The 12,610-nt window shown below is 47.3% G+C and overlaps 1 protein-coding gene across 6 annotated transcripts; it reads right to left on the reverse strand.

Annotated features, from left to right (window-relative positions):
- Nucleotides 1-2,917: 2,917 nt before the first annotated feature.
- SPDYC (speedy/RINGO cell cycle regulator family member C) lies at nucleotides 2,918-10,737 on the reverse strand. 6 transcript variants are annotated; one of them, XM_053277355.1, is made up of 8 exons: nucleotides 10,395-10,438; nucleotides 10,077-10,146; nucleotides 9,469-9,728; nucleotides 8,120-8,178; nucleotides 7,495-7,580; nucleotides 5,599-5,770; nucleotides 4,795-5,065; nucleotides 2,918-3,235 (listed from the first exon to the last, which is right to left on the reverse strand). In XM_053277355.1, exons 3-8 carry the CDS (start codon nucleotides 9,683-9,685, stop codon nucleotides 3,123-3,125), a joined length of 918 nt encoding a protein of 305 aa, XP_053133330.1. In that variant the 5' UTR covers nucleotides 9,686-9,728; nucleotides 10,077-10,146; nucleotides 10,395-10,438; the 3' UTR covers nucleotides 2,918-3,122. The 6 variants fall into 6 exon arrangements, with proteins under 6 accessions (XP_053133330.1, XP_053133329.1, XP_053133333.1 ...); XM_053277354.1 differs by lacking the exons at nucleotides 10,077-10,146; nucleotides 10,395-10,438 and adding an exon at nucleotides 10,683-10,737; XM_053277358.1 differs by lacking the exons at nucleotides 10,077-10,146; nucleotides 10,395-10,438 and adding an exon at nucleotides 10,683-10,726 and having other exon boundaries at nucleotides 9,469-9,724.
- Between the last annotated feature and the right edge of the window lie 1,873 nt (nucleotides 10,738-12,610).

Genomic DNA, 12,610 nt, shown 5'->3' on the forward strand with positions numbered 1-12,610 from the left:
AGGGCTGGCAAGATACTGTTCCACCTCTGACTCTCTCATGGTGACTAAACGGATCACTATGCTTTTGCTCAGGGCTTTAGTTGATTTAAAGCATATGTTTTGGACTAAACAGGTGTCCCTGGTTAAAAGACCAGCCAGTTTAAGGCACTTTAATGCCACCTACAGTTTAGTGCTTGTAAGTGCCATCTTCAAAGCTACAAAGCTTGCTACAGTACATTTCCTCTTGGGAGTGAGAGAGAAGGGAGACCCCCGCCTCTTCTGAAGCTGGGTGTGTTGCAACATCTGCATGCATTTAAAAAGAAAGCTTGCTCTCTCCCCTCTAAACCGTTTCTTGCACAGACATTTCATCACTGCTCCTTCCAGAAAAGGACTGAAATGAGGACAGCCCTACGTTTGCATAATCTGGCCTCCCAGAAAGACAAAAGGGTTTAATGGCCCTTAATTGCTAGGAGTTTTCCCAGGCTTCGGAATGCCTTGGCCTTCAGCTAATGAGAGAGGGTGGAAAACAAGTTGTGGTAGTCCTGAATTTGAGTTGACAAGGTCTGTTTCCAGATGGGAGCTTTTTTGCTCTGTGTGTGCGCTAGCCTCCATTTACACAATGGATCCAGCTCAGTCTCTGCCTAATCGTTCTTGTTTTCTGTCTGCCCCCCTCCTCACTATCACCCTTCTCCAGTGCTAAACATGCAAATGCAGAGAAAGCCAGCTTACTTTTTAAAAATTGGATTCTGTTGTTCTGTACTTTTGTAGCATTCCGCCCACACATACATCTGCCATGACGACTCCCATGGAGCTTGGAAGAAGCTAGGCGAGATTCCAGTATCTCCTGGAAGTTTTCCACACCCGGCTTTTAGCCCACGTCTCCTCTGGAATGGAGTGGGCACATTCACCAACCCTAATCATAGCCAGTGTGGTGTAGTGGCTAGAGTGCTGGACTAGGACCAAGAAGACCCGAGTTCCAATCCCCATTCAGCCAAGAGACTCGCTGGGTGACTCTGGGCCAGTCACTTCTCTCTCAGTCTAACCTCCTTCACAGGGTTGTTGTGAGGAGAAACCTATGTAGTGCACCGCTCTGGGCTCCTTGGAGGAAGAGCGGGATATAAAATGTTTTTGTTTTTTTTATAAAGGGAAGCATGAAGAGTTTAGCAGTAGCTCTGCCCGATAAGCCAGAAATGCACAACAGAATTGGTCTTTAAAGTTAAGTAGCTAGCCAACTGTGTTCACCCCACAAGCAATATCTATGCACTGTATTGCTTGTTGACCCCAAGGAAGTAAGACCCACTATGTTCCATGGGTCAGGAAAGTGTGCCTAGGATCACAGCCGTGTCATTAAAGGGCAATGATCAGACAGAAGCTATTTTAGCGATTAAAGCAGCAACAATATCTAGAGAAACAGAAGCCACCTTAAACCAACCCCCGCCCCCCTAACAAACAGCAACAACAACAGCACCTTTAACAGCACAGTTGTGTGCATAACCACCACCCCACACCCTTCAATGTTCCCTAGGGCTCAGAAGAAGGGAGACATGCTGGAGCTTTGATAAGCCAGAAATGCACAACAGAATCTGTCTTTAAAGTTAAGAGTGTGGGGAAGAGGGAAGTATAGACAGCTAACTGGTAATGTCCCATCCCTTAGTGGAAATGGAGCAGCACAGAAAAAGACAGAGAAACCCTCGAGGACTGCTGCATGGAAAAAGTAGATTACGAGCAAGAGGGTTCCAACGAAGATGCAAATACTATAGAAGAATGGAGGGCAGGGCCGACATGCAACGTCAATTGAATAGAGCACTGGGGACAGGGTTAGGAAACATGGGAAACTGCCATATACTGAGTCAGACCCTTGGTCTATCTAGCTCAGTATTGTCTTCACAGACTGGCAGCGGCTTCTCCAAGGTTGCAGGCAGGGATCTGGCAGGTTCCCCACCCAATAAAGTTCTGAGGAAAAGCTCACAAAGATTCCCAATGAGGCTTTGTGCAGAAGCTCATTATGATGGAAAGGCACAGAAGAGCACAAAGCAGCAGCTCCTTTTCTGTTCTGCATGCAATGGAAACCCAAGTGCACAAAAGCCTTCCCTCTAGAACAGAACTGCTCAACTTAGGCCCCCCCCCAGCTGTTTTTGGACTACAGCTCCCATAATCCCCAGCCACAGTGGCCAATCACTAGGGATTCTGGGAGCTGTAGGCCAACGTCTACAGGAGGGCTGAAGTTGAGCAGTTCTGCTCTAGAAGTTGTTGGGAGTGAAGGACTCTGCGCTGGCTCATGCCTCAGTGACAGAGGGGGACAGACTAGTGAGTCAGAGGGCTAGAGGGGTCAAGACATTGGCCATCCCTTCTCTACTGCTCCGACACTATCCCTTTGATATGCAGATTGCTACTCTCAGGGACTTCCTTCCTGCCTTCCACTTCCTCTTTCCCTTTTTCTTCTCCAGTCCCTTGCAACACACAAGCTCCTCTCTCCCTGCACCATGTGTGCAGATGCAGAAACCATCCCTCTGCATCCAGCTAGCTAGATAGATTAGAGATCCCATCTCTCCACTTCCCTATCTAGAATGGAGTTCTCCAATAAAGACTCCTTATATTGATTGGAAACTATAAACTGGTTCCAAGTTTCTTTTACTCGCAGCATACACGCATGCCTAGGCAGACTCCGCTGTGTTTCGCCTCTGTGCAGTCTGCTGTAATAGAAGGGTCTCTCTTACCAGAGAGAATTCCCGACAGAAGTATCCTGGGATTTTTAGGCCTGAAGGAAGAATCAAATATGAGCCCCCACCCCACACAAGAGAAAGTAGGCATTCGTTTCTCCCATTTTACTGACCATTCCATTCCCCGACACGGGGATGTAAACCCTCCCCCCCCACCCTCAGGAAAACCCTATCTACTATACCAGTTTTGGCGTACCAGAATAAAGTCACCAAGAATGTTCCCAGAATAAGCCTGTCCTTCTAGACATTTATTACAAACATCCACCTCACAGATTTGGAATTGTACATGTCACACCAGACAGCTCTTATATTTTTATACACACAGGCATTGGTCCATGTCTTTTTCGTGAACAGGAAGATAAAGTGCTTGAGGGGAAAAATAGAATGCTGAACAGAGACCGGAGAACACCCGATGAATGCCACTCAGAGGAGGCAGAGTATGTGTGTGTGGAGGGGATCCGTCGCCACCGGAGATGCTGTCACCAGTGGCCACTGCCTGCCAGCTCCATCGGTCTCCATAGCAGGTTCCTGCAGGGCTGTCAACCAAAAGATTCAGCTTGAAACCATAGTGTGAGGAATTCCGTAGCTATAGAAGTCTCTGATTGTGAACCCTTTGGAGACAGATCTATGTCTGGAAAGACTGCCAGAGCCCACAAGATGGAGTAGGCTATAAATATTGGAAGAAGGTTCATAAAGTTGTAAGGAATCAAAACTCTATCGGATTCCCACTGAGGCAGGACCACATATCCAATAACATTCAGCCCAATCTAGATATTGCCATAGCACGGGCAAAGAACAGGTGTACCACAAAAAAAGGTACTTGCTGAGTATATACGTGATGTCAGATTTCTTCAGCATGCATACAAAGAGTAGAGAACCACCAGAAAGAAAAAGTTCTTTCCTGATCCCAGCTGGAAGTAGCGAAGCTTAACTACCAAGTCTTCCCAAGGGAAAGCTTGAGAAGATGTGTCATCTTGCTGCCCAACATCTTCCCTCTAGTTTGGGAGGGGCAAGAAGGAGGCCTCTCATGGCAACTTCATGGAGGAGAGGTCTATCAACGGCTACCAGTCAGTCAGAGGCCACCTCCAGCCTCAGGGGCAGGATGCCTCTCAATACCAGTTGCAGGGAAGTAACAGGAGGAGAGAGGGCATGTCCTCAGCTCCTGCCTGTAGGCTTCCAGTGGCATCTGGTGGGCCACTGTGTGGAACAGGATGCTGGACTAGATGGGCCTGGGACCTGATCCAGCAAGGCTGTTCTTATGTTGAGGCCTCTTGCTAGTCCTAACAGGCTACAACTGCGGGTAACTATTTTGCCAAGGGGCAACTCACTGTGGGGTCCACATGTGCACGAGTTCACAGACATACCATGGTGTGTCTAAGAATTTCCACAATATGTTGTCACAGGAATTTCCCAAGAATTAGGGACAAGCCATAAACAAGAATAATGTTGTATGGATCTCATTCCACAGTAGTAGAGCAGCTACTTCAGAATTACTCTTACACTAGGACTACTTCCAGATGATATGCTGTTAACATCCCTTTAAGACGGATGTCTTAAATTTGCCTATTTTTAACCATTTGTGTGTCCTCTGGTATTGATCCAGAAGCCTTTTATCATCAAGCCCACAGGTCTGTAAACACAAGAAATCCCATCTATATATATATTTCTCTAAGGTGTACCTGTCGCTAATCCCATGTGTGGCAGCTCTCGCGAGAGTTCGCAAGTGAGCTGCCGGCAGGGGGATAGGAAAGCGGCGCTGCTGGCGGACAGGATTGTGGGCGAGGCAGGAAACAAAACAGCAGGGATGGGGAGGTGGGGAAAGAGAACGGTGGCGGGGAGAACTAGAGGTGCAGATGCTCTGCGCCCAGCCCAGCTAGTTTATTATCTTGCTGTAATAAACAATCTTACTAAAGACTTGGGTTGGGCTTGTGCGTTTACTATCTTATTTAATCCCTAGAGGTCCCCCCTGATCTTGTCCAGAAAAGAGACAATTTTACAACTGTGATTTTAAGTCACTTCGGTTACAAGTATTAAGCAAGAGAGGGCACTATATTTTAAAAGGTTTAATGGAGCTGGGGCATAACTCCACACTTACTCTGCGTGACGTAGCCTTGGGATCCAGCAGAGGAAAGCAGTTCACATCCCGGCTTGCCTGTGCAAGGCAACAGGTCGCTGGCAGGAGGAGTCCTTTCGCTATCATCGTTTTCTACCAGATCAAATGCACAGAGAAGGCAGTCTGGGGGTGTAACACCAGGCCCTCTAGGAAACACGTCCTTTTCATCTACCAGGTAACTCCTCAGCGCGCCACTGTGGTGGATGGCTCGTTCACGGGACCAGGCCCAGTGAGCCGGCTCCTTCAACATGATCTAGACAACAGGAAGCTTGAGAGTTACAAAACAGCTTTAATCCCCTAGACTAGGGATTCTCAGCGTTGGGTCCCCGGATGTTATTGGACTTCAACTCCCATAATCCCCAACCAAAGGCCCCTGGAGCTGGGGATTATCGGAGCTGAAGTCCAATAACATCTGGGGACCCGACGTTGAGAATCCCTGGCCTAGACAGGCCTGCTCAACTTAGCCCCCCCCCAGCTGTTTTTGGCCTACAACTCCCATAAACCCCAGCCACAGTGACCAATAGCCTGGGATTGTAGGCCAACATCTGCAGGAGGGCCGAAACTGAGCAACCCTGCCCTAGAAGAAGGGTGGTGGGGGGAGGGGAAAAAAAAAAGGTGCTCCATCCTCTCCCAAGAAGCCATCAGCAGGATGATAACTTATCCTGTCCTATCCCCCACAGCCAAAAGACCTTGGCAACACTACTTATATACCACCCCTACACTTGCTCACTAGTTTTGGCATATCAGTGCAACACACACAAGGGAAAAAAAATAGTCACAGCTAACCTCATCACAGCATCGTTGACTAACATAGGCTCTGTATTTCATTTTAGCCCAGAAATCTTCTCGCATTTTCAAGAACTGTGGGAAAAGTTGCCTCCAGTTCTCACCAAGCGCCCAAGGGAAGATCTCATATTTGTAGTCTTCCATATCTTCTTCCATGTCATTAGCTAGGTACCTGCGATCAGGACAAGGTTATGGGGGAGTGAGCGGCAGGCAAGCCTTCAGAATTCTCTCACAAAGCAAGAGAACGCTAGGCAAAAATGCATGTTCATCTCTGAATGTGGCATCAAGCAGTGATCTGCTAGTGTGAATGAGCCATCACATCTCACGTCTTTCAGCATCTCCCACCATCTCATAATATTAGTTGAGCCTATTCATGTTCTTTCTCCTGCATGCACATGAGCGCACATGCACTGCAAGTCAAGTGATGAGAAGTGAAGTATGCTTTGGGATACGTGAACCACCCCAGTTTATTTATCCTCCATTATAGGCAAAAGTGCCAGAGGACAGTGTTCTCATAAGTGAGCATTTCATATGCCTGGCTATGATTTCCTCTTTGAAGGTAACTGAGCTGCCACTGGAAAGAAGAATGAGTTAGTTACATCCCAGTACTAAAGACTTTTAAGTTCACAAGAACTGCAGGGCTACACCAGCCCTGCCAGACACCTAAACTTTGTAGGTAACTGGATCAGTCCATTGGGGGGGAAAAATCCATGTCAGTCTGGTAACATCTTTTATGACCAACCAGACCATCACCACTTTTCTGAATTCACAGTCTTCCTCAAACTCTGCCCAAAGTTCTGGTCTGAAGGGAATGGCACAGCCACTTTGATGTAGCCAAGTCTGGTCATAAGAATATAAGAACAGCCATGCTGGATCAGGCCCAAGGCCCATCTATTCTAGCATCCTGTTTCGCACAGTGGCCCACCAGATGCCTCTGAGAAGCCACAGGCAGGAGTTGAGGGCATGCCCTCTCAGAGACTACCTATATAGAAACCACTTAGGAAGCTACCTTCGATCAAGTCAGAGACCATTGGTCTACCTAGCTCAGTATTGTCTTCACAGACTGGCAGCGGCTTCTCCAAGGTTGCAGGCAGGAGTCTCTCTCAGCCCAATCTTGGAGATGCTGCCAGGGAGGGAACTTGGGACCTTCTGCATGCAGGTGCTCTTCCCAGAGCAGCCCCATCCCCGAAGGGGAATCTTGCAGTGCTCACACATCTCCCATTCAAAGGTAAACCAGGGTGGACCCTGCTTGGCAAAGGGGACAACTGGGTTCCAGCATGCAAGAAAAGTGGGATATAAATAAAATAAAGTTAAAAGTGGTAGATAGAGAAGCTGGGCATGGTCTTGGAGCCAAGGGTGGCTCCAGAGGGGGTGGGGACCGTGCCCCATCAGACAAGTACTTTGCCCCCCACATTTCTGTTTCTGAAATCTAGTATGAGCACAGCTTACCCATCCATAAATGCACTCTGCCCCTTCTGTACCCTCCCTCAATTTTTTTTCCTGGTGCCACCAAAGTTTGCATTAGAGGGAATGAAGGTGGTATTATGTAGACTTTCCCCCCATCCAGATGAGGCCTGAAGTCAGTGTCTAGTTCCTATTCAAACTAGGCAAAACAAGTCTCTTAACTCCATCTTACAGCTTGTGAACTCCAGATTCTGAGGCTCTGCCAGCAGGCCCAGCTCTTTCCGTTCTCCCCTAATCCTGCTCTGCTTAACGTTCAGTGTGATTCACAGTTTTGAAGAACTTGAAAGCTTGCTGCTTGTGATGGTGTTGTTTTGGTTGGTCTTAATAAAGGTATTAGGAAGCTATTAACAGCTTCCCTCTAGCCAGACTGTTTGGTGACATGGACGAATCCCAACCATTTCCTTCCAAGGCAGAGGGGCCCAAGATACTTACAGAGCGGTGAAGAAGTTGATCCGTGTGTACTCCCTCGTAGGCAGGCCAGCTCGTTTGAAGTACATCATAGCCATAGCTATAAGATACTGGAGGAGAAAGCTGGTTTTAATGAAACTTATCCAGGAGCACAACTGTTCAAGTGATAAGCAAGTGAAGGGGGAGAAAGCAGAGATGGGAAGAAATGCCAGCAGAATAAATTTCCCAATTTGAAGCAAAGTTTTCCTCCCTTCTTATTCTATAGACCAAGGCAGGAAAATGGCACCCTTCTGCCTTGGTCTATAGAATAAGAAAGGAGGAGGCTTTGCTTTTTGGAGATCGAATATGAGAGAAGTAAGATTCAAGGGTTCAGCAAAAAAACTCAAGTACAACCGTAACAGGAAGTTGCTTTCTGGGACTCCGATACAGATACAGGGGCTCTGCTTCAGGACAAGCAGTTTGTATATTCATAAATAAAGCCGTTATAAGAACACACTTCTCCAGTGTTCTCACTGAAAGAACATGGACTCAAGCGCTATCCTAGAATTTTCTATCACTTTGGGGAAACATATATTAAAATTTGCACTAAAAGGTGGTATTTCAAAGGGTTTTGTTCCAGGGCAGAATGGAGATCATGGCAGGAACATACCTTATCTGAAATTCTGTAGCATGTGTCCATTGACAGGAACTCTTGTATCAAGCCATCCTCTAAGGGAGAGAGCAAAAGCAATTTTGTTTTTTGCTATTTAGTTGACAAAGCTTTAGATGCTCCAAACTGCTTCATAAGTTTCTCAGATTTAATTGTTTAGACTATCTGAAAAATACTATTTCTTTACAAGTCAACCAAGTAACCATTATAGAAAATTGTTTTCTAATTACTGTATATCCATATTACAAACTATTGTAATATTAATTCTCTGTCCCCTGGGAAAGGTAACAGAGGGCTATGAGTCTTTAGTGGAGTTTTCTCACTGGTTCCCAGGATTCTTTAGGAAAAGTCAGCATAAAGAACATGAACACAAAGTGTTATAGTGTAGATAAAACATGAAGTTCCCAGTACTAAGAAATCTGCCACACAATACACTAGATATAACTGTAGTCGAGAAGAAAGAAACACAAGTCAAAATAATCGACATAGCAATACCAGGGGATAGCAGAATAGAAGAAAAAGAAATAGAAAATACAACAAAATACAAAAATCTACAAATTGAAATTGAAAGGCTGTGGCAGAAAAAGACCCAAATAATCCCAGTGGTAATTGGCACCCTGGGTGCAGTTCCAAAAGACCTTGAAGAGCACCTCAACACCATCGGGGCCACAGAAATCACCATCAGCCAATTACAAAAAGCAGCTTTACTGGGAACAGCCTATATTCTGCAACGATATCTATAACAATTGACAACAAAATTCAGCCATCCCAGGTCCTTGGGAAGGACTCAATGTCTGGATAAACCAAACCAGTCAATAACACCTGTCTGACTGTGTAAACAAGAAATAATAATAAATATTTTTGTGGTTTTACAGCCTTTCCCATCAGACCAATGATTTTTCAGTGGAAGTTTTAGTGCAGCCCTTGGGTACCTGCAAAATAGCAAGTTTGGCCCTTGGACCCATTCCATATTAACACCTCGCTCTATACAAAAAGAGAATTTCCCACCCACCCAAGAAAAGCAGTGTTACAATTGTGGAATGCATATCAAGCTTCCAGTAACAAGATCTCTCAAGACGTAGTCTAGAATGGGAAACATTTTACACCACACCCAATCAGTGCTCCCTCTAACAGGGATTCCCAGATATTGTTAACGACAACTCTCAGAATCCCCTGCTGCAACGGCTTTTGCTTGAGGATGATGGGAGTTGTAGTCAACAGCAGCTGGGAATCCCCGTTAGAGGGAACACTGCACCCAAAAACGGATAGGGCTGTGCAGTGGAGGGCGGGGAGAGCAGAGCAAAGGACGCTGCAGATTAGCCATAGCACAGCTGGCCCAAGGATCTCACCCAGGAGACTGAAGAAGGCCTCTTGCTCTTCTCTGCGTAGCAGGAAGAGGGGCTGCTCCACAGTTTTCAGGGCTGCAGCAGAAAGCTCTCTCTCAGGCCCTCGCGCTCCTCTGGGTGCTCCGACAACCTTGGCCGTGCGACGCCGCTGTCTCGTGCTCCCTGGCTTCACCCCAGTGGTGACCGCAGGCGGGACACGCGCACCCTGGTTATCTCTCATTTCTAACTCAAGTGACGACAGCAGAGGCTCCGAGGGAATCTTTCTGAAAAACAGGGTTAGGAGGATGCCAGACACAGTATCAGCCCCGGACTGCCCCAATAAAGTCCGAGTCACCCGCAGCAAGATGGGCAGAATCAGACAGAACGGGCAAGCCCTTGTGGCAAGGATTGTATTGTCACGCTGGAAACAAGTGGAAAATTTTGCACATAGGTTAAGGAGCTGAGAGCACTGCCAAAGCCAGAGGCGGTGGAGCGCATGCCTCCATTTGGGCTGCCTCTCCAGTCGGAGGGCAAGAAGGTCCCACCCACCCCTCCCCACAAACTGAGGATGTGTTGCATTGCATAGGAAGCGGCCATACTCAAGAGTAAGATCACTGGTCCATCTTACTTACTCATTTGTAGGAATGAAAGTAACCTAAATGGTCCTAACTCTGGCTGGATATTGCATCTCTCTCTCTCTCTATATATATACACAAACAATATCAATGTCAATATCAATGTCAATGTCAATATAGCTGGAAATTGCCTCTATCTATTTGCTGGATATTGCCTATATCTATATATACAGAAAACATTAGTGTCATCCACCACTTTCAAGTGGCCCACAGCACACTCCCTCGCCTTGCTTTGCTGCTTCTAACAACAGCCCTGCAAAGTCGACCATGGCATGCATCCCATGAACCACATCGTGTGTGTGTATTTATACTCCCCACTTCTGGTGCTCAAGTTTTCAGCTGGTTTTAATTATAGCACAGCACTTCTATCCAAGTGATGCTTATGGAGCTATTTTATGCAGGGACAGCGCCCTGCTGACGGAGATAAATAATTATTTATCTACCCGCTGGGGTGGCTGAGGGGAGTGAGGAAAAGAGGGGACCCGCCCCCCAAAGGGAGGCGGCGCCTCCGCGAGCCCCGCCCCCGCAAACCACATGCCCCGCCCCCCGCGAACCGCATTTCCCGCCCTTTCCCCCGACTCCGCTCTTCTCCCCCGCCCTCACCCGAGCAGAGCAAACCAACGAGCAAAGCGGCGCGTGCCGACTGAACCGCGGGAAAACGCTGACACCGCCCCGTTCCTAGGGGCCGCGTTTTTATAGGTCCAGCCGAGCCCCCCGCTCCACCAATCAGCGCTGAGGGAGGAGCCCCCTGCTCTTCTACCCAGCCCCTGCCTCCCGCCGCCTGTCAATCATCAAAGGGGGCCTGAATGAGATCTTAGAGGTCAGTTCCAGGAGAGGAAATGCAGCCGTCTGCTGCATGGATGGAATCAAAGGAGCATGCATTGCCTGGATTATGCCCCTTGCTTTTGCGGAAATTAAAAGCAAAACAAAGCACAACAATACTAATTTAAAAGTCTCATGTTCCATCCCCCAAGTAGGGCAATGAAGCCCCAAAGTCTATCTTTTATGTAAATCAAATAGTTACCATAATAGTTCTCTGTGTCAACAGTTTGAGATTTTTTTGTTGGAAAGAGGTATAATAATAATAATAATGACAATGATAATTATTATTACTAGTCATAGCAATATTACTATGTAATATTACCATGTTACTAGTCATAGGGTCATAGGAAGCTGCCATATACTGAGTCAGACCATTGGTCCATCTAGCTGAGCGTTGTCGCGGCTTCTCCGATGTTTCAGGCAGGAGTCTCTCTCAGTCCTGTCTTGGAGATGCCACGGAGGGAACTTGGAAACTTCTGCATGCAAGCAAGCAGGTGCTCTTAGAGCAGCCCCATCCCTCTTACAGTGCTCAGGCATGTAGTCTCCCATTCAGATGCAAACCAGGGCAGACTCTGCTTAGCAAAGGGATTCATTTAGCAAACAATTTGTGCTTGCTCCCAAAAGATGAGCTGTACTTTCTGTAATTTAATTATGTACTATTTTTTTTAACTATGTTGCAAACCGCTTAAAGATGATTTTAATGAAAAGCAGTATATAAATCGAAAGATAAATAAAATGATTTCAAAAGCCAAATTTGGCTTCAAAGATTTGGGGCAGAGGTTTGACAGAGAAACTTCTTGGCTTCTTTGCAATGCTCACACCATAAGTTGAGGCCAATGTGGTCCCCCCTTACTGCAGTGCCAAGGTGGGGGGATACAGTGAACATAGGAACATAGGAAGCTGACATATACTGAATCAGACCATTGGTCTATCTAGCTCAGTATTGTCTTCACAGACTGGCAGCGGCTTCTCCAAGGTTGCAGGCAGGAATCTCTCTCAGCCCTATCTTGGAGATGCTGCCAGAGAGGGAACTTGGAACCTTCTGCTCTTTCCAGAGCGGCTTCATCCCCTGAGGGGAATGTCTTGCAGTGCTCACACATCAAGTCTCCCATTCATATACAACCAGGACAGACCCTGCTTAGCTATGGGGACAAGTCATGCTTGCTACCACAAGACCAGCTCTCCTCTCCAGTGGAGCTCCCCATGGCCACATGGCCAGTGCAGAATTTGAACCCAGAGCCCCAGGTCCAATCTTCCAGTCTCTCTTTCTCTGTAGTTCTGTTCAGACCTGACGTCGTATGCGTGTGCATGACTGTACCTGAGTTAACTCTAAAAGTGAACCAAAGTACAAGTCCCCTTGTGTGTACAGATCAGTATTCCCTCTATTCCCGCATGTTGCTTCTGACTACAACTCCCATCATTCCCGCCAAGGGCCATGGCAGCTGGGGATTCTGGGAGTTGTAGTCAACAACATCTTGGGCCTCCACAGCACAGCGCTTCGACATGCGTCGAACACGTCTCTGAATAGGGCTGCAAGCTCACCCGTTTCTTCCCCCCTCGCTTAGCAACGGTTGTCTCATTCCAATTGGCCGCAGCCTGGCCGATTTTTCCCATTGGAGGGAAGGTCTGACTTTGGACCAATCAGCGGGAGCCACGGGACCCTCTTCGCTCCGGGGGCGACTCCAAGCGGAGCGGTTTGGGCTGTACCA

Source organism: Hemicordylus capensis, chromosome 14, assembly GCF_027244095.1.
Source record: "Hemicordylus capensis ecotype Gifberg chromosome 14, rHemCap1.1.pri, whole genome shotgun sequence".
NCBI lineage: Eukaryota > Metazoa > Chordata > Lepidosauria > Squamata > Cordylidae > Hemicordylus > Hemicordylus capensis.